Source organism: Pelophylax lessonae (assembly GCF_965119305.1).
Source record: "Pelophylax lessonae genome assembly, chromosome: 5".
Lineage (NCBI taxonomy): Eukaryota > Metazoa > Chordata > Amphibia > Anura > Ranidae > Pelophylax > Pelophylax lessonae.
Window position 1 is genome coordinate 35,654,525 of NC_138772.1, and position 20,989 is coordinate 35,675,513.

The window sequence follows — 20,989 nt, forward strand, 5'->3', positions numbered from 1 at the left end:
AAGACAATGATCCAAAACATAAAGCAAAATCTACAATGGAATGGTTCACAAATAAACATATCCAGGTGTTAGAATGGCCAAGTCAAAGTCCAGACCTGAATCCAATCGAGAATCTGTGGAAAGAACTGAAAACTGCTGTTCAGAAACGCTCTCCATCCAACCTCACTGAGCTCGAGTTGTTTTGCAAGGAGGAATGGGCAAAAATTTCAGTCTCTCGATGTGCAAAACTGATAGAGACATACCCCAAGCGACTTACAGCTGTAATCGCAGCAAAAGGTGGCGCTACAAAGTATTAACTTAAGGGGGCTGAATAATTTTGCACGCCCAATTTTTCACTTTTTTATTTGTTAACAAAGTTTGAAATATCCAATAAATTTCGTTCCACTTCATGATTGTGTCCCACTTGTTGTTGATTCTTCACAAAAAATTACAGTTTTATATCTTTATAAAAGGAGGAGGAGGACAGCCAGCAGCACTGGGGGAGGGGGCACACAGGGGGGCCCTGACAGTGAGTGGAAGAAGCAGATATTAGAACCAATTCCCCTGCAAGAGCCATAAGGCAGTACAACTGGTCAGGCCCCCCATTTGAACTGATGGGGCCAGGGCCCTGTACAGGGGAGCCAGCTGTACTGCCTTATCAGCGGCCCTGATGAAACAAAGGTAATGTACATCTTATATGTATGTGTGTGTAGCCAGCATTAGCGCCTGTATCGATTGGCTTTTTTTTTTTTTAAGCTTCAGGCAGGTTTTTTTTTATAAGGCTATGGGAATGAAAAACTCACTTAAGCAGGTCAGAAGGAGGTCATTTTTGAATGATCTCAAAAGCACGTCAATTTGATGCTATAGGCACAAGCCCAAAGCCCATCAACACAAGTCCTTAGGCTTGTCAGCAAGTCATCTGTATAATAATGGGCACCATAAACTTGAATATACACACCTATTCTAGAGCAAGGGCCTCCAATCTATGGCCTGCAGGCCAAATCCAGCCAGTGACAGGATAGCATACAGCTAGGCTCAGGTTGCTCCCTCTGTGCTGTCTGTTTTGATGTCAGTTGGTTGCTGGGACTGCTGGCGTCTTAGTAACCAATGACGTGCAGGATGGAACTTCCTATATCAATGCCTGCCCTGCTTCCCACCTCTCACCCTGCTGCTGTACTGACTACATCCATTCTGTAAGCAAGGTAAAGGAACACAGAATCAATACCTTCCTTTGTGACAGAATGGCATTCTGCCTTGTTTACACAAGCAGATCGCCGTTCTGCTTGTGTACTGTGTAATCGGCGGGAGCCGGCGGACATCGAGTCCGCGGTACCTGCTGCTGGGCTCCCGCTGTGTGTGATCAAAGTGGGAGTGGGTTGCTGGTGGCACGTGCGCGTCCCAGATCCGGAAGTGGATCTGGCACAGGGCAGCCGCCCTGCCGCAGTATATGTACAATGGGCAGTCCGCAAGTGGTTAAACTCCTCCTTGGCTCTGTGTTGGCAGATGCAAAAGGCTAAAGCTGGCTACAGATGGATCAAAATTTTGGCTGGTTTAGCTGGGACTGGCTGAATTCGATCCATCGATGGCCTTTCCTGTTCATTAGAAGTTGATTTAATGTTTGACTGCTCATGTAGGGACTTCTTGGAAAACGTATGTTCGAGCAGCACTGCAGCCAATCAGCTGCAGCGCTGATCAGTGTATTCTAATAGCGGAGGAGTCCAAACTAAACTGCTAAACTGGCCGACTTTGGATCAACAGGAGTCGGAAGACAAAAGCACAGCGGGATGGAATTTGTTCAGTTTGTTTCCATCAGCTCCCTGGCTGATAAAAAAAAAAACCAAACAGCCATATATGGTTTACATGCACGCCAAGAATAGGCATTTCATCCTTGTTTTTACAGCCTCATGATTGCCTGTCAATGCTCTGTACCAAATATGTTCATTACAGCTGACAGTGTAGTTCACATGGTCCCATTCATGATGATTCTTGTTGCGTAGCACCAAAATTTGTCCTGCATGCAGGATTTGGCTGGCTTTACTGCTCCCCAAACTCCTCTATTCATGCCAATGTAAACACACCGCAAATGCATCACAAAATGCGTCTATGGCATTTACGGCGTGTTTGAAATGTGTTTAGAAAGGGTTACTAGCCAAGAGGATAGTTAGAGAATGCAGACAATAGAAAACCAACACAGAAGAGGCATCGCGCAAGCATCATTTAACGAGAAGCAAACCCATCAGAACCATGCCAATAATGTGTCTTAACGCAATAGATGTGCTATTGTGCATTCATGATACACTGCCCGGCCCAAAAAAAAAATCACCACAAAACAAAAAAAAAAAAAGGTCACACTCTAAAATTTAGTTGGACCGCCTTTAGCTTTGGTTACGGCACGCATTCGCTGTGGCATTGTTTCAATAAGATTCTGTAATGTCACAAGATTTATTTCCATCCAATGTTGCATTCATTTTTCACCAAGATCTTGTATTGATGATGGGAGAGTCGGACCCCTGCCCAAAGCCTTCTCCAGCACATCCCAAAGATCCTCAATGGGGTTAGGCTGGCCATACATGTTCAATTTTCTAGTCCAATTTTCTGTTAGATTTACCACACACCACATAATACGAGGTCAGAGCTAAACAACACTTTCACTTATTCAGACTCTATGGAAGGCAGGAAATTGGTGTTAGGCACCAAATGGCTGCTGATCCCTGAAAACTTGGATCCCAATGTTTTGTTCCAGAAAGGACACTTACCTTTGAACAAGGACTTTAAAGGACTACAAATACAGGATACATTTCCTGGCTTTGAGGATACTCTAAGGTGGATGGTGCAAACTGGTTGGAGCTACTTACTGGATATTGAACTACCGGTTTTCGCCCGCTGATTACCCTGTCTACAATTTGTGAATTACAGCCTGAACTGACCTCCCAGAACAGGGGTGTCAAACACAATTTTATTGCGGGCCGCATCAGCATTATGGTTGCCCTCAAAGGGCTGGTTATATCTGTAGGATTAGCTGACAAGAGCACCCCACGCCCCCTTACATGGGCATTCAAGAACCCCCCCACCATCAAAAGTCAAGAGTCACCCACCCTTCCTTACATCACAATGCACCCCCTTACATTGTGCTGCTGCCAGGAAAAAGATGTGGGTGGATCTGGGAAGATGTGCAGGGTCTGGAGGAGAACCAGAGGAGGACTGGAGTCAGCTTCCAGAGTCTGCTGAATGCTGAGACCAGGGGAGGCAAAGGCAGAGAGGTGCAGGATCTGCAGGAGTTCTGCCCTCCTCTCTGCTGTGGACTGCTGAGAAGGGGGGGGGGTTGGGCAAAGATGAGCCTTTCTGCAGCTACACAGAGGAGTGCAGGATCTGGCAAAGGAGTTTTGTCCTCTCTCCTGCCGACTAGAGACAAGGTGGGGGCAGAGACAAGGGGGAGTGCCGCAGCTGCAGGAGAGGTGCGAGGGCCACATGAAATGGCCTAGGGGGCCGCATTCGGCCCGCGGGCCTTGTGTTTGACACCTGTGCCCTAGAATAAGGGGTCTGTTCATTACGGTAAGCATTTTTGTGCCCACCAGGTGGTCCTGTGTCTTGGTGGAGGTGTTGGAGACCTTAAGAAGTGCAATCACAAGATCTTTCAGAGACTCTAATTATAGGAAGGGGTTATTGGACAGATTATTTTGTTTTTATGGTTCCTATTTGATTGTATCTTATGTGCACACTGCACTTTTTCATTCACTTTGCACCTCAGGACTTAACATTTCCATTGATTGAATTATTTAATTAAGTATTCCTAACTGCACTTGATTAGATCAGCTCATTTGTGTCACTTCTTTATATATATATATCTATCTATATTGCCTAGGTTTTTTGATTATTTATTTATAATTCCCTTTTGCACATATCACTAAGTGTTTGGGCATATCCTCATGTGCATTTGGCAACCAGCATATATTGTTTTTTTCTTATGATTTTATTTTTGTTACATATTTAAGTTTTGATTCTTTGGCACTTGCACTTTAACACTGTAGCTGGTATTGATTTATTATATGGTTTGAGAGTTAATTTTGGTATTTGCACTCAATATTAAAGTGTATAAGATTGGTTGAGCGCAGCTATTTTACATCACTATATAATTTGTATCAATAATTCAGACTCGCACAGCCCTAGGCATCAAAGTTCCTTCAGATATCTGGGTGCACTCAATGACACATAGAGACGGCAGGTGCGATGTCACAGAATGCTCGGCTTTATTCAGACAGTAAAGAATGTTTTATAGAGAAAGTAAAAGGCGAAGTCCCTTTCTAGGAGATCATATATAGAACTGATACAAGAATAATAGTTTACCATTACGTGCTTCAAGTCATGTACTTACATATGAGCTAATTAAAATAAGGCATAGTTATAATTGGCATTGCATCAGACTTGTTCTAAGGGTTAAGATAAGGTATAATTAGTTACTTCAAACAGACTTGCTTTAAGGGTCAGTTTGACCACAAAGCGAACTGTCCTGGAAACTTTCAAGGAAATTTACTTAGATAGGCTTTTTAATTAAGCTGAGTCTAGGGTTTTAGTAATAAGATTGAGTTGAAAGAACAAAATGGAGAATAGAGATTCCGTCATCACTTGTATCCAATTAGGCAAGCCTTTGTACTACATAGTTGAAGGTAAATTTCAAGAAAATTGTAAGAAAATTGTATAACGTATGGCCAGCCTTAAGTTCTGGACTCTGTGGTGGCCAATCCATGTGTGAAAATATCTCATGCTCCCTGAACCACTTTTTCACAATTTGAGCCCGATAAATCCTGGCATTGTCATCTTAGAATATGTCCATGCCATCAGTGAAGAAAAAACCCATTGATGGAATAACCTGGTCATTCAGTATATTCAGGTGGTCAGCTGACCTCATTCTTTGGGCACATGCAGTAACTATCCAATAGGAGAGTTACTGCATGCTTAGTTTAGTTAGTTGCTTAGTTAATCCCAGGTGGCGACTTTTTTTTTTGGCCAGGCAGTGTATCTAAAAGTTCAAAGCACGCCCAAATAAGCCCTAAGGGCTCATTCACACTTGCAAGGCTCTCTGAAGAGCAATCCACATTTGTATCTTGCTTTTCAGAAAGCATTTGACAGGTGGTGAGGAGGCGTTGTATTGCCTCCTTACCGCCTGCACTTGATCGTCACACTAGCATGACGCAACCATGTGCATTGCATGCAGTTGCAGAGGGGCCCATTTACCCCTTCATCACAGCCTGCTTAACCCCTTAAACCCTACGCTAGGCTGTCGCAACAGTGTGCTTTGCACGCGGTTGTGGGGCGCTTGCAGAGCAGCCTCATTCACTTGAATGGGTTGTGTTATGTGGCCGCTACGCCTACTAAGAGTGAAAGGGTGCTTAAATCCTGCCACGGCCATGAAGAAAAACATCCTTGGCCGCTGCCCCTGCAGCTTAAGGGGGTAGCAATTGGGGGAGGGGGGGCATGGCTCAACTGCAGAGTTTTATTGCCCCCAACCACTAGTGTGAACGAAACCTAATTCACATATTTTTTTTGAAAATTGTAGCGGAGAACTACACCACTGGGGACATCACTGGGATGTTTGTTGGCCTTCAAAATGGGAACTATCCGCGAGGACAGATGATAACCATAGGTTACCATCTTCTTGGTTTCATTCTATAAGGTGGACTGGCACAGCAGTACTGAGAAATGTGCAACAAGAAATAAACAAAGCAGATTTTTCCGCTTTTACCTTTTATATCGCAGAGTTCATTGTGGTGGAGGTAGAGCTCAGACAGACGGAAATTAGTGCTTAAAAATTTGACCCTGGATATCTGAAACATAAAGGAATCAATGCTATAAACATCATGGAAGATATGGAAAAATCATGGACTATTACCCACATATACAACAGGGATAAAAAGGTCCGATACTATCAGTGAACACCTCCATCCCTAATAACAATGCAAAAACTGGAGAGAAGAATGCCCTGGGAGTTTGAATTGAGGTGAACACAGGGGGGGGGGGGGGGCAATAATGTAGTAACATACATGAATTTATTGAAACTGTAACAATCATAATATATGACCACATGTACATACATGAATAAAAGTAAGCTTGCAAGTACAGTAAACACAGTTCATAATAGAGCTGGAGCATCATAGAACTCGACGCGTATCGTGAGAAAAATTGCTCACTTCTTCAGGAGTATATGCTCATCAACTGGTCTGAAAAGTACATAAAGTATCAATATCAATTATAAAAATCTGTATATACATCATATTGTCTAATCAAGTATAAAGACATATGAAGGACCCCATGCTGAGAGTACATACTTGCAATTGGATGAAGCCAACATTAATAGAGTGCCACTGTGATCCCGAGGCGGTGGTAAAGGGAACAGTCCGGGAGCTGGAGGCGTGGGGTGACAGACATCCCAATGGAGAACAGATGGGAAACAACAAAGACAAAAAAAAGAGAGATGTCCCTGAATGTCCGTGTATACTGCTGAAGCGTGTGTAAAATATAAATATTGCATCACATGATAATCGTTTACCACCGCCTCTGGATCACAGTGGCACTCTATTCAATTTGGCTTCATCCAATTGCAAGTATGTACTCTCAGCATGGGGTCCTTCATATGTCTTTATACTTGATTAGACAATATGATGTATATACAGATTTTTATAATTGATATTGATACTCTATGTACTTTTCAGACCAGTTGATAAGCATATACTCCTGAAGAAGTGAGCAATGTTTCTCACGATACGCGTCGAGTTCTATGATGCTCCAGCTCTATTATGCACTGTGTTTACTGTACTTGCAAGCTTACTTCTAGGCACATATTATGCAGCTTTTTATTCATTATTACATCATTAAATGTATTTTTTTTTTTTTTTGCAAGCAGTGGAAATTTACCTTATTGCAGTTTCTGTAGAGCAGGGCTGCAGTGTTAGAGGAAAAAGCAACACAAGGAGCCAATCAGTTTATGTGCTGACAGGAAGCATGCTAATAGGAGGAGAGAGCAGAGTGACATTGAGATAAGCTCATTCCTGTGCTGCTTCTTTTACTGTCCAACATGTTTCGAGGGCTCTGTCCCCTTTGTCAAGCCTAGGCTTGTAGACTTGACAAACCCTCGAAACATGTTGTCGCCCACTCCATCTCACACCTTTAAGCTCTGGATGTGCATAGAGGGCAGCCACAGACACCGCCAATAATCACCATCATCTGGCAGGTCTTGTGCTTAGTCCTGGGCATACTGATAACATTGATCCTCTGCATTGTGAACCTAATACAGTCTACTTCCCTGTAAATTATACTATTGTTTATTAATACAGTGTTACAAGTTTGTATTCCATGCGCCCTGCTACTCTGTTTCCTTCGCATGTTACTGGCTGGATCATCCGCTGTTGGAGAAGCTGTGGGATTGTTTTTTACTCCTTAACTACTTCTGGACCGGAAGGATTTCCCCTCTTAATGACCAGGCCATTTGTTGCGATTCGGCACAGCGTTATTTTAACGGACAATTGCACGGCCGTGCGACACTGTACCTAATTAAAATTGATGTCCTTTTTTTCCCACAAATAGAGCTTTCTTTTGGTGGTATTTGATCACCTCTGCGATTTTTAAATTTTGGGGCTATAAACAAAAAAAAGAGCAACATTTCTGGAAAAAAAAATAATATTTTTCACATTCTGCTATATAATATTCCCAAAAAAAAAAATTAAAAAATCAAAATGTTTTAACATTTTAGGCCAATTTGTTTTCTGCTACATATTTTTGGTAAAAAAAAAAAATCACAGTATTTTGATTGGTTTGCGCAAAACCCATCGTGTCTACAAACTAGGGTAAAGATTTATGTCATTGTTGGTTTTTTTTTTTTTTTTACTAGTAATGGCGGTGATCTGCGATTTTTAGCGGGACTGCGACATTGCGGCGGACAGATCGGACCCCTAACTCACATTTTTGACACTTTTGGGTGGACCAGTGACATTACTACAGTAATCAGTGCAAAAAAATATGCACTGTTACTGTAATAATGACACTGGCAGGGAAGGGGTTAACACTGTGGGTGATCAAGGGGTTATATGTAAGCCTAGGGGAGTGATTCTAACTGTATGGGGGTGGGGCTTTTTAAATGAACACACAGACCTATGATCCTATATAGAAGGATCACAGAAGCTCTGATCATTCCAGAGAGAAGAACGGTTGGCTGTGTTTACAACATCTGACCGTCCTTCTCTCTCAGCGGGGAACGATCGTGGGTGGCCCCATGCATCAGAGTTGCCGCTGCCCTAGCTGCAGGCATGTGGCCGACGTAGAGCTACGTCAGATCGCGCAGGAGGGGCTGCCTGCCGCAGTAAAACTGCGGCGGGCGGTTGATAACAGGTTAAAGTATAACTAAAGGCAAAACCTTTTTTTTTTAGTTTTGGATGGAGTGGAGAGGATAATTCTGTTTTATTGCTGTCTGTGTCCCCATTAGGGAGATTCACCCTCTCTAGGTGTCCTGTTTACCATTGAAAGTGAAAGTAAAAGAAAATCCCAAATTTTTGGTTGTCCCTAAAAATGTAATAAAAAGGAAATCTTCCATTGGGGACACTAGTTCTGGTGACCTGAAGGTCTCTAAGGGATTACCTTAATTTGCAGGCATTTCCTCTGACTTCCTGTTTGGCTATGGAACAGGAAGTGAAGGGAAATCTCCGCAAAGGGACACAGATGGTGAAAAAAAATCTGACAGGGGTTTTAACCCTCCCTTACTCTATCCAAAATTAAAAAAAAGTTGTGTCTATAGTTCTACTTTAAGTTTTATTCCCTTGCGGACTAAGAGCCCTGGTGCCCAACCTGCAGCTGGAGGACCACATGAAGCCCTTTGGTACTTATGTGCAACCCTTGGACCTCTGCAGCCTATAGTGGGAGCACTGAATTGTGAAGGGGCAATAGCGGTGATCTCTATGAGCCTCAGGTTAAAATTTTCCAGTCTCTCATTGTCTTTTGCAGCATGTCTCCAGTCCCCGACCATCATTTCTTTTAGCATGGGGTCTAGTTAAAAAAACTGCTGCGCAAATGCCTCAGCATTCGCACAGCCGTTACATGTAATCCCTGTAATATGTCCTCTTGGTCGTCAGCTGCATTTAGTGGCTATTGTGCAGTATTTTTCAGAAATACCACAGGCAGGAAAATACCACATTATGGCCACTAGATGGAGTTGACGATCAAAGGAAATACACATAGTACTGGGATTATTTGGGACAACTAAGCAAATGCATTCACACAGCAAATTTTTAATAAATAGACTCTTTATGTTTCTTCAGTCTCTTTCATCCCTCTCAAGCATAACGCCTCTTTCACACGGGCGGTGCGCCCGACGGATGACAGCTCCGTCTCTGCTCTGTGTGCTGTCAGATCCGCTGTCCTCTATGGAGAGGACGGTTTAGGAGATATTCACCCTGCATGCAGCCGCTGACACCAGAGGTGCATGCGCTCTGAAGGTCTGCCATATCGTGTCGGAACTTTAGAGCTCCTTGCCGGAATGGAGGGCTCCCGCGTGCATCGCGGCTCTGGCCACTCACAGCAAACTCGGAAGAAACGCTAAGGGAACATGTCAGCTCCCTCAGTGGTGACCAGGCCCTGCTGTGGGCGCTTTGTTCTAAGGTATTTCATAATGTGCAAGTATGAGATGCATACTACTAGCACAGTATGCTATTGTCTTGCAGGCTTTTTTTGTTTGTTTTCGGCGGTCTACTACCGCTTTAAAAGATTTTGGTTTGGCGCTGTAATTAGAGTTTTTCCATGTGGCCAATAAAAACCTGACAGAGGCTTAAGTCCCCATTCACACTAGCGCGACTTGTCAGGGGACTTGGTCGGCTGACAAGTCGCGGTGGGTCGCCTGCCATTGATTAGCACAGGACCCGTTCTAATAGGAGCGACACAAGTCGCTCCGACTTAGAAAAAGGGTCCTGTACTATTTTGGGGTGACCTGGAGGCGACTTGCATTGACTTCAATGATATGAAGTCCGTGCAAGTCGCGCCAAGGGCGCGGTGCACGCTGTGCACCGTGACTTCACAGGTCGCCCCGGCAAGTCGTGTCGCCCCTGTGTGAATGGGCTCTTACCTCTTCCCTACTCTATCAAAAACAAAATAGAACCCTTTGGATGGAGCTGATCTTTTTAAATCTTGAGTACTTTGTATTTCTACATTTTTCTTTTAAATTATATTTGTACCTTGTTATGATTAAGCCACAAATATTTTAACATACGAAACCTTGACAGATCCGTGATTTCTCGTAGCCCTCTATGGAAAAATGAAAGAAAGAGAAAATGTATTAGTTTTTCAATACGGGTTCTGCATTGATCTGCTTTATAAAACTGATGATTGCATTCAGCACAACTACATTTATCTCATGTTTTTTTTTTTTTTTTGCACGGAGCAGTGTGAAAGCAGCCTAGACTTTAACATGTTAATATAATTTCAAGGTTTTTTTTTTTTTTTTTGTCAATCTTTAACAAGTAGTTTTATTATATAATCTCTGAGGACTGTGCCATGAATGAATTTGTCAACATTTAATGGGCGCATGCAAATTTAAGGTTTGACGTGTTGGTTGGGTATTTATTTACTTGGTGCAACCTCATCTTTTATATTTTACCAAAAATGTGGGTAATTTATTGCATTTTTAAATTTAACCACTTAAAGACCAGGCCTTTTTCTGACAATTGTTGCTATCGGTATTTTTTGCTAGAACCCCCAAACAATATATATATATATATTTTTTAAGCATAGAGCCTAGAGAATAAAATGGTGGTCACAGCGCAGCGGTCTTACAATCGCAATTTTTTTGGAAAAAATACAAAAAACAGTAAAGTTAGCCGGATTTTTTTGTATAATGTGAAATATGACGTTATGCCAAGTAAAAAGATACCTAACATGTCAAGCTTTAAAATTGCACACGCTCGTGAAATGGCTACAAACTACGGTACTTAGAAATCTCCGTAGGCTACGCTTTAAAATGTTTTACAGGTTACCTGTTTAGAGTTACAGGGGAGATCTTGAGCTAGTATTATTGCTCTCATGCTATCAATCGCTGCAATACCTCACATGTGTGGTTTGAACACTGTTTACATTTGCGGGCGCAACTTTTTCTTAGGTTCCTTTCACACGGCCGCTCCGTGTGTCCGCAAATCATCCCATCCGTTTGCGGATGATTTGCGGACATAATGTAAGTCAATGGCACTGCGGATGTCAGCGGAATACCATCCGCTGACATCCGATTTTCCTCCTTTCAGTTCTGTTCCGTTTTTACGAATGGAACAGAACCCCATTTTTCCATCCGTGTAAAAAACGGAAAGGAAGGAAAATCGGATGTCAGCGGTGTCATCCGCTGACATCCGCAATGCCATATACTTACATTATGTCCGCATATCATCCGCAAACGGATGGGATGATATGCGGGCACATGGAGCGGATGACAGAAATGTCATCCGCTCCGTGGGAAAAAAAAAAGTCCCGCAGCGGACCTTTCACACGGAGCGGCCGTGTGAAAGGACCCTTATGCCCCATACACACGTGCAGATTATCTGCAGACTTTTGTCTGTAGACTTACCAAAACCATATAATATGAGGTCAAATCTAAACTCTTTCAATTTGTATGCAATCCGGCAGGCCCTTGCACTACATAGAAAAGGTAAGTCTGCAGACAAAAGTCTGCAGATAATCTGCACGTGTGTATGGGGCATTACTTATTTTACTTTTTATTTGTTTGTTTTTTTAACACTTTGCTGTCACAAGGAATGTAAACATCCCTTGTGGCATTATTAGGCAGTGACAGGTACTCTTAATGGAGCGATCTGGGGTTTATAAGACCCTAAACCCCTCCTCTGCACTTTAGGGCATTCAAAACGCCATGGTCGGCTTTTTTTCGATTTTTAAAACGGTCGCCTTTAAGACCCCAGTAATCCGGAAGTGATGTTGTGACAACGCTTCCGGGTTACTACATCCGAGACTCGATCAAAGCCGATTCCGGCTTTGTTTGGGTCTCTGGCCAGCTGTTCCGGCTGGCCGCTCGGGTCTCCTTGTGGGATGGGAGAGCCCAGGCGAAGCAGCAGAAGACAGTGGAAGGAGGGTGGGGTTTATCACTTGTAATGTACAGCTGCTTGTAATAACAGCTGAGCGGCTGCTTAGCCACATCGGTTGTTATTAAAAGAAAGCTGACCATCGGCTCTAAAAATGATACCAGGCATTTCCCCGGTACAACCACTTGAACCAACTGAAAAGGAGAATACAGGCGCCACTCTAAGTGCAGAATCTTGAGATTCATTAAAAGAACCAAAAGAACTGTACTCACAAAGGGAGCAGTATACAAAGCATCATTGCGTATGTAGATAATCGCTCCGGTGTTTTGATCAGGATGGCTTGAGCGGTCGCGGTATGCAGGCTGTAATCGGTGGTAGTCCGTACTTCCTGGTCGCGGGGACACTCTGTTGCCGATCCGTCGTCACTTCCGGGAGACGTAATGCGCGATGGCAACGCGTTCTCGGAGCATGCGCTCTTTCCTCAGGCCTGAGTGTCCCCGCGACCAGAAAGTACGGACTACCACCGATTACAGCCTGCATACCGCGACCGCTCAAGCCATCCTGATCAAAACACCGGAGCGATTATCTACATACGCAATGATGCTTTGTATACTGCTCCTTTTGTGAGTACAGTTCTTTTGGTTTTTTTAATGAATCTTACGATTCTGCACTTAGAGTGGCGCCTGTGTTCTCCTTTTCAGTTGGCTCCAAGCATCTTCTACTTGCCCCAAGAGCTGCCTACGGAGTGTGTTTCTGGGATTTCATATGTTTATGGACCTTTTATATGGACATCCAGATTATGAACTATCCTGTTGAGGATTTGTTGTTTGAATTTTTCCTCCATTTTTGGTTTGACCCCCTGCCCAATTAGTGAAACTTGTGAGGTCTCTAGTACTGCTCTTTCCCCGTCGTGCGCCAGTTTTTTGTTTCAACCACTTGAAGCAAAATGACGTACAGGTACCTGATTTAGCAGCAAGTGGTTAATGTGTTTTTTTGCTGTAATTTTGTGTGACATGAAAAATTGGAAGGGCTACTATTTTATTCTCTAGGGTGGTGGTCTCCAAACTGCGGCCCAGAGGCCAGATGTGGCCTTTTGCTTACCTTTATCTGGCCTTTGGGGCACTAATCCTCCCATAGATACAATGATACAAGGCACATTTCACTGACACCAATGATGATTCATAATTCCTGTCACTGATATGATACCAACAATAAGACACTGTTCCTTTCACTGAAACCAATGATTGGGCACTATTTCTCTCACTAACATCAATGATGGGGTACTCTTCTTCCCACTAATACCAATGATGGGGCACTATTCCTATTACTGACACCAATGATGGGGCACTATTCCTCCCACTAATACCAATGATGGGGCACTATTCCTCCCACTGATACCAATGATGGGGCACTCTGCCTCCCACTGACACCAATGATGGGGCACTCTTTCTCCCACTAATGCCAATGATGGGGCACCCTTCCTCCCACTGATACCAATGATGGGGCACTATTCCTCCCACTGATACCAATGATGGGGCACTATTCCTCCCACTAATACCAATGATGGGACACTATTCCTCCCACTAATACCAATGATGGGGCACTATTCCTCCCACTGATACCAATGATGGGGCACTATTCCTCCCACTGATACCAATGATGGGGCACTATTCCTCCCACGGATACCAATGATGGGGCACTATTCCTCCCACGGATACCAATGATGGGGCACTATTCCTCCCACTGATACCAATGATGGGGCACTATTCCTCCCACTAATACCAATGATGGGACACTATTCCTCCCACTAATACCAATGATGGGGCACTATTCCTCCCACTAATACCAATGATGGGGCACTATTCCTTCCACTGATACCAATGATGGGGCACTATTCCTCCCACGGATACCAATGATGGGGCACTATTCCTCCCACTGATACCAATGATGGGGCACTATTCCTCCCACTAATACCAATGATGGGACACTATTCCTCCCACTAATACCAATGATGGGGCCCTATCCCTCTCACTAATACCAATGATGGGGCCCTATTCCTCCCACTAATACCAATGATGGGGCCCTCTGCCTCCCACTGACACCAATGATGGGGCACTCTGCCTCCCACTAATACCAATGATGGGGCACTCTTCCTCCCACTAATACCAATGATGGGGCACTCTTCCTCCCACTAATACCAATGATGGGGCAATCTTCCTCCCACTAATACCAATGATGGGGCCCTATTTCTCCCACTAATACCAATGATGGGGCACTCTGCCTCCCACTGACACCAATGATGGAGCACTATTCCTCCTACTAATACCAATGATGAGGCACTATTACTCCCACTAATACCAATGATTGGGCACTCTTTCTCCCACTAATACAGATGATGGGGCACTCTTACTTTCACTATTACCAATGATGGGGCACTAAAACGAGAGCCTATGCTCTACCACTCAGGTATAGGACGTGGGAAAAACTGTGGGTTAAGGGTAATATTAGGACAAAGGTCCTGTACGAAACGGGCAGCCAATTCTGTACTATCACAAGGTACTAACAATAATGAAGGTAGAGGGGATGAATCGGCGCTAGTTTCATTCAGTGTTGAAAAAGATGAATAGAGTTAGACTGGTAGGATTCCAAGACAACATGGAAGACTCCTAAGGCTGGATATAACATACAATCGCAAATAGTAGCGTGAAAAATCGAATAGAATCACAGTGATGATGTGCAAAAACGCATAAAGTGGCAAGTAGTAAAGACTGTGCAAAAATGCATCAAATGGCAGATAGATGAAATATGTATCTTGATAAGACTAAGATGAAGTGTTTCCAGATATGCGACATGCAAAGTCACATAAAATGGAAAAAATGGAAAAAATATTGTGCAAATTCACAAATTAGAAGAGGTACGTGTGTCTTGACACAAAGTAATAAATATATGTTCAAAATGTGGCAATTCCCACAATCAAAAATTAAAAAAAAGATCTAAGGATTGTCTGTCTGAGACACAAAAATGTGCGTTTCCCCACTAATGGGATATTGTGCAAGACATGATGATAAGTAAAATAGGCAATAAATAACAATAACGCACTGATAGTAAGTGCTCAAAAAAACATCAGTGACATGACATCAGAAATACCATATATCCAATAATAAAAATAAGGTGACAAAAGCAAAATATAAAGTTCATGTGAAAAAATTGCTTCGCAGTATGTGACTAGTAGTGATTCTTCACAAATATTCAATGTCCATGTGCAATTATTGCTTAGAAGTGATGTGACTTATAGGGATTCTCCACAAATATTTAAGTGACTTTTGTGAGATTCCAGATCGTGTCACCAGAAGTGAGCAAAATCCTAAAGTAGGTGCAATGGCCGCTCACCTCCAATTACACCAATAAAGGCGTTTTAGAGGTAGTCACCACTCAGGCTGGTGATAGTATATTCCTCCTTCACAGGTGGGGGCTTCTAATGGGGCCTCTTTAGTATCCACTGCTCATATGCGGTATTGGTATACCAGCATGTAATACTCCTCCGAATATTCACAATGCTCCTCCAGTGGCGGCTTGATGACACCGCCGGTCCAGGAAATGAAAACCAAAAGCAGCAGTAACAGGAAGAGTGCACTCACAATACCTTCCCCGGGAATGATGGGGCACTATTCCTCTCACTAATATCAATGATGGGGTACTCTTCCTTCCACTAATACCAATCATGGGGCACTCTAACTTCCACTAATACCAATCATGGGGCCCTATCCCTCTCACTAATATCAATGATGGGGTACTCTTTCTCCCACTAATACCAATAATGGGGCACTCTTCCTCCCACTAATACCAATGATAGGGCACGCTTCCTTTTACTAAAACCAATGATGGGGTACTCTTCTTCCCACTGATACCAATGACGGGGCACTATTCCTCCCACTAATACCAATAATGGGGTACTTTTCCTTCCCATGATATCAACAATGGGGCAATACCCCCCTCCCCCAATAATACCAATGATGGGGCATTTTTTACTCCCACTGGTCACAGTCCGGCCCCCTTAACCACTTGCCGTCTGCTCACTAGAGCTCTACTGCGGCAAAGTGGTTCGTTATCGTCTGGCGACGTGCCTACGTCGCCAGACTCCTCCCCTTGTGGGCGGTGCTCGCGTGCCGCCGGAGGCTCGTTCCCGCCGTATTCAGTCACAGCGGGAGTCGGGCCAGGGGAGGAGCAGCGGCGATTGTCGCTGCTCTTCCCCGATCGTCGGGGAATCGAGTGTGGAGATCCGCCCGCTTGTGTAAACAGAGCGGGCGGATCTCCTAAGTGACAGGCAGGGTCAGATTGCAGTGTTCAGCATAGCTGAACATCCGATCTGTCCCTGTGTCACTCAGTCCCCTCCCCCCCACACACGTTAGTAAGTACCAGGCATACATTAACCCTCCCTCTCCAATAAAATTAACCCCTTCCCTGCCAGTGTCATTTTTACAGTAACAGTGCATATGTATAGCACCGATTACTGCAGTAATGTCACTGGTACCCCCAAAAGTGTCAAAAATGTCAGTCAAGGGTCCGATCTGTCCGCTGCAATGTCGCAGTCCCGCAGGAAAAAAAAAAAAAAAAAAACGCAGATCGCCGCCATTACTCGTTAAAAGAAAAAAAAAAAAAAAACACCAAAAATGACAGAAATCTTTCCCTTAGTTAGTAAACGCAATAACTTTTGCGCAAACCAATCAAAATACGGTTATTGTGATTTTTTTTTTACCAAACATAGGTAGCAGAAAACAAATTGGCCAAAAATGTAAAAAAATTTTGATTTTTACATTTTTTTGGGGGGAATTTCATATAAAAAAATTTGAAAAATATTGTTATTTTTTCAAAACGTACGCTCTTTTTTTGTTTATAGCGCAAAAAGTAAAAATCGCACAGGTGATCAAATACCACCAAAAGAAAGCTCTGTTTGTGGGAAAAAAAGGAACGTAAATTTTGTTTGGGTACAGCGTCGCAGGACCGCGCAATTGTCAGTTAAATTCGCACAGTGCCAAATCGCAAAAAGTAGCCCAGACGTAAGACAGCAAAATCCTCCGGTGGTAAAGTGGTTAAAGTCTGGAGGACAGTAAACTGGCCCTTTTTTTTTAGAAAGTTTGGAGACCCCTGCTCTGGGGCATGTGCTATCAGAAAATATATAATGTTTTGGGGGGTCTTATGTAGTCTTTAGGCCTAAAATGATTTTGTAAACATGTGTACAAACCCCCCCCCCCACACACACACACACACACACAAACATGGCTCTGGCAGTGAAAGGGTTAAAGCATGGGTGTCCAACCTTTTGGCTTCTCTGGGCCACATTGAGTGTGGAGAAATCTTCTCGGGCCGCATATAAAATATATACTATAGTTAAGGTATATAAGTAATAAAATTTCGCCGCACCCTTCCCACGCCGCCACGCCCCCCGCACTAATTTAGCACAGCTAGAGGATGATCAAATGAAATGGAATCAGTATACAGAGGTTTACTTCTTCTGAGAGATAATAAACCACCACGACCACTTCAGTGATTTGAAGTGGTCATGGTGGTAGGAGCACATTCTCGCTTCCCCCCCTTCGAGGCAGCCTCTGCCTACCGTTAGTTGGAAGCTGCTGTGGCCATGCCCCCGACCCAACTTCATTCCTCCCTAGCAAAAAAAAAAAATTGTCAGGGGGCAGTGGGCCGCATTGCCTGCGGTACTGGGCCGCATGCGGCCCCCGGGCCGCAGGTTGGACATGCCTGGGTTAAAGGATAGGTTCACCTTCGGGAACATGTTACATATTTCACCCGTAAGCTTTGTTAGTCAAAAAAAAAACTGGGTTGCTCCTAACTTTTTTATCTGGCTCTTAGATTCAAAGCAACTTTGTCAAGCCCTCGGGTAATATATATTCAAGTACAGCAGGCTGGTCATGAAATACTACAGAAAATACTAGATGGATCTGTGTACTTACTTCCTGCCCAGGTAGAGCTCATGTACATCGGAGTCCATCTTGTAGCCACATTTCTCTATCTGCTCCTCTATAATCTGCACCAACAGACAGATCAAACTTGTATTATACACAGCGTTCTATTATCTGCACCGATCACACCACTTTTATTATATTTCAATATTTTTATGACTTTTAAAACAAGTAATACAACATTACAGAGGAGCTCCAGGATCCTTCAGAAAAAGTTAAACTTTTGACTTTTAATATAAGGACACTCACCTGTCCAGGGATCCAGCGATGTCCTCACCTGAACCGATTCTTCAATCGGCTTTGGGTGCAGGCGCTGGCATCTCTAGTAAGGGAAACAGGAAGTGAAGTCTTACAGCTTCACAGCCTGTTTCCTACTTGTGAATGGTCCCGTAGTCTTCTGGGTCCTGTGATGTGTCCCAGAAAACTGCAGAGGAAGGAGAGGGGGGGCGAACTAAGCGAATCCTCTAAGGGTAACCAGGCAACACATTTCTGAGGAATCTCCATTGTCAAGTCTAGGCAACGCGTTTCTGAGGAATCTCCATTGTCAAGTCTAGACAACACATTTCTGAGGAATCTCCATTGTCAAGTCTAGGCAACGCGTTTCTGAGGAATCTCCATTGTCAAGTCTAGGCAACGCGTTTCTGAGAGATCTACTTTCTCAAGCCTGGGCTTGACAAAGGGTTTTTTTTTTTTTTAAAGGTGTTGCCTGGTTGCCCTTGGATGCTTCCCTGTCACCTTGTGTGCCCAGAATGTATTTGGATGTTGCTGCTGGAAAATCCTTTCTGGGTGACAAGGTGACATGAAAGGGTCTAATGGTAACCAGGAAATGTGTTTAGGAAAAATCTCCTTTGTCAAGCCTAGGCAAAGCGTTTGGTGAAGTCTCCATTGTCACCCGGAAAGGATCTTCTCACAGTAATGTTCGAATACAGTCTGAAGGAAGTGTCTTAGGATAACAAGGCAACGCATTTCAGAGAAAACTTCTTTGTCAAGCCTAGGCTTAATGAAGGAAATTTCCCTAAAATGCATTGCCTGGTTACCCTTAGACACTTCCCTGTCACCTTGGTGTCCAGACCATATTCTGAAGTTGCTATGGGAAGATCCTTTCCGGGTGATGGAGAAATGTTTAAGGGTAACCAGGAAGCACGTTTCAGAGAAATCCCCTTTGCCATGCTACGGCAACTTGTTTTGGGTAGATATCCTTTGCAAATAATAGGCAACGTGTTCCAGAGAAAACTTCTTTGTCAAGGTTGGACAGGACATTTCTCTGAAACGCATTGTCTGGTTGCCCGTGGATACTTCCCTGTCACCTTGTCAGCAGAAAAAGATCTTCCGACACAGTGCCAAATGTGGCAGTGAAGGATGAAAAGAAGTGGAGCTTCCTCTTTTGGGTGGAGCTCCTCTTTAAGACTAGTGTGACTTGCAACACATAATGTTGCATGACAAGTTAAAACCTATTTATTTCAATGGCACCCATTCCAATCTATAAGACTGTATATATACGTTATTCTGCACCGAATGGCTGCCCTGTGGCAGTAAATCTGTTATGGGTCCGGTCGGGAAGTGGTAAAGAGTACATCAACAAGTACTAAGGAGTGTGAAGTGAACACACTTGTAGTTTGCACAGACATGCACACTTCCCAATCAACCAAAACAGACATGCTGCACCCCTCCCCCCATCCAAAAACAGACATGCACCCCGTACTCCTCCCATCCAAAAACAGACATGCATCCCCACCCATATAAAAACAGACTTCTACCCCTCCCCCCATCCAAAAACAGACATGCATCCCGTACCCCTCCCACCCGAAAACAGACATGCGCTCCACCCATCCAAAACAAACATGCACCCCTCTCTCCTCCCATTCAAAAACAGACATGCACGCTCCCCTCATCCAAAACAGACATGCACCCCCCAAAATTCTATCCAAAAACAGACATGCACCCCCTCCCTCCCAACAAAAGACATGCGCCCCTCTCCCCACCGTATCCAAAAACAGACATGAACCCCATTCCCCTATCCAAAGCAGACATGCTGCACCCCTCTCCCCTCCCATCCAAAAACAGACATGCACACTAACCTGAATTGAATAGAAAAAAAATAGTGCAGCGCTAATATTCAAACATGAACAAATAACACAAACAAAATAAGATAAAATTAGATAAAATTGAGGAAAAGATGAGTCCATGCAATGCCCGTGAAGTAAGGGTGAGGAAAGGGGTCCTGAATATAACAGTTGGTGCTCTTAGTGCACTGATATCCACCACCTTCTAAGTTGGCCTCTCACCTTAAAAACACTTGGATTAAGCATGTAATTCCTCTCTCAGAATGACTCCTCGATAATACATCCTCTTAAAATAGCATAACAGGGAAGCCCCAATCAGAGAACGCTGTAAGCCTGTGACCACTTCATGGATCAGCTCAACTCAATCACATGTAATGGGGAAACATAAAGGGCAGACCCATAGTGTAATACTGTTAACTTCTTTATTGAAATAGCATAAAAGACAGCCTCTTACTTTTATGTAGATAAAAGCCAGCGATAAAATGACAGATGATCTTGTCTTGGAGAGACAGATTGGCGTGTCTGGACAATTTATGGAGGTACGCGTCATCCATCTGTTTTTTGAAAAACTCTTTGGATATTACAATGCACTCAGCTCCATCAGAAACCAGAGCCATGCCCAGGATGTCTTCATAAATGGTGTACACCAGGCCCTTCTTCTATAAAGGCTGCAGCCCGTCCCACACTGCAGGCTGTGTACTCTCCTCTCTTCTCCAGCTACTAACCTCATCCAAGACAGACCTATACCCCTCCCCCCTCACCGCATCCAAAAACCGACATGTACATCCCCCTCATACAAAATACATGCACCCCCCAACCAATTCCACCCAAAAACAGACATGCACCCCTCCCACCCAACAAAAGACATGCACCCCCCTCCCATACAAAAAAAGACATGCACCCTCCCCCCCCC

At 43.8% G+C, this 20,989-nt stretch overlaps 1 protein-coding gene across 1 annotated transcript in view; it reads right to left on the bottom strand.

Moving 5' to 3' along the window:
• Positions 1-20,989, bottom strand: part of LRRC72 (leucine rich repeat containing 72) — a 61,374-nt gene that overhangs the window by 38,808 nt on the left and 1,577 nt on the right. The window contains exons 2-4 of the mRNA XM_082257303.1: positions 18,005-18,078; positions 10,191-10,260; positions 5,720-5,801 (exon numbers count right to left, since the gene is read on the bottom strand). Of these exons, the coding sequence (XP_082113429.1) occupies positions 5,720-5,801; positions 10,191-10,260; positions 18,005-18,078 (226 nt within the window). The remainder of the gene's footprint in view (positions 1-5,719; positions 5,802-10,190; positions 10,261-18,004; positions 18,079-20,989) is intronic.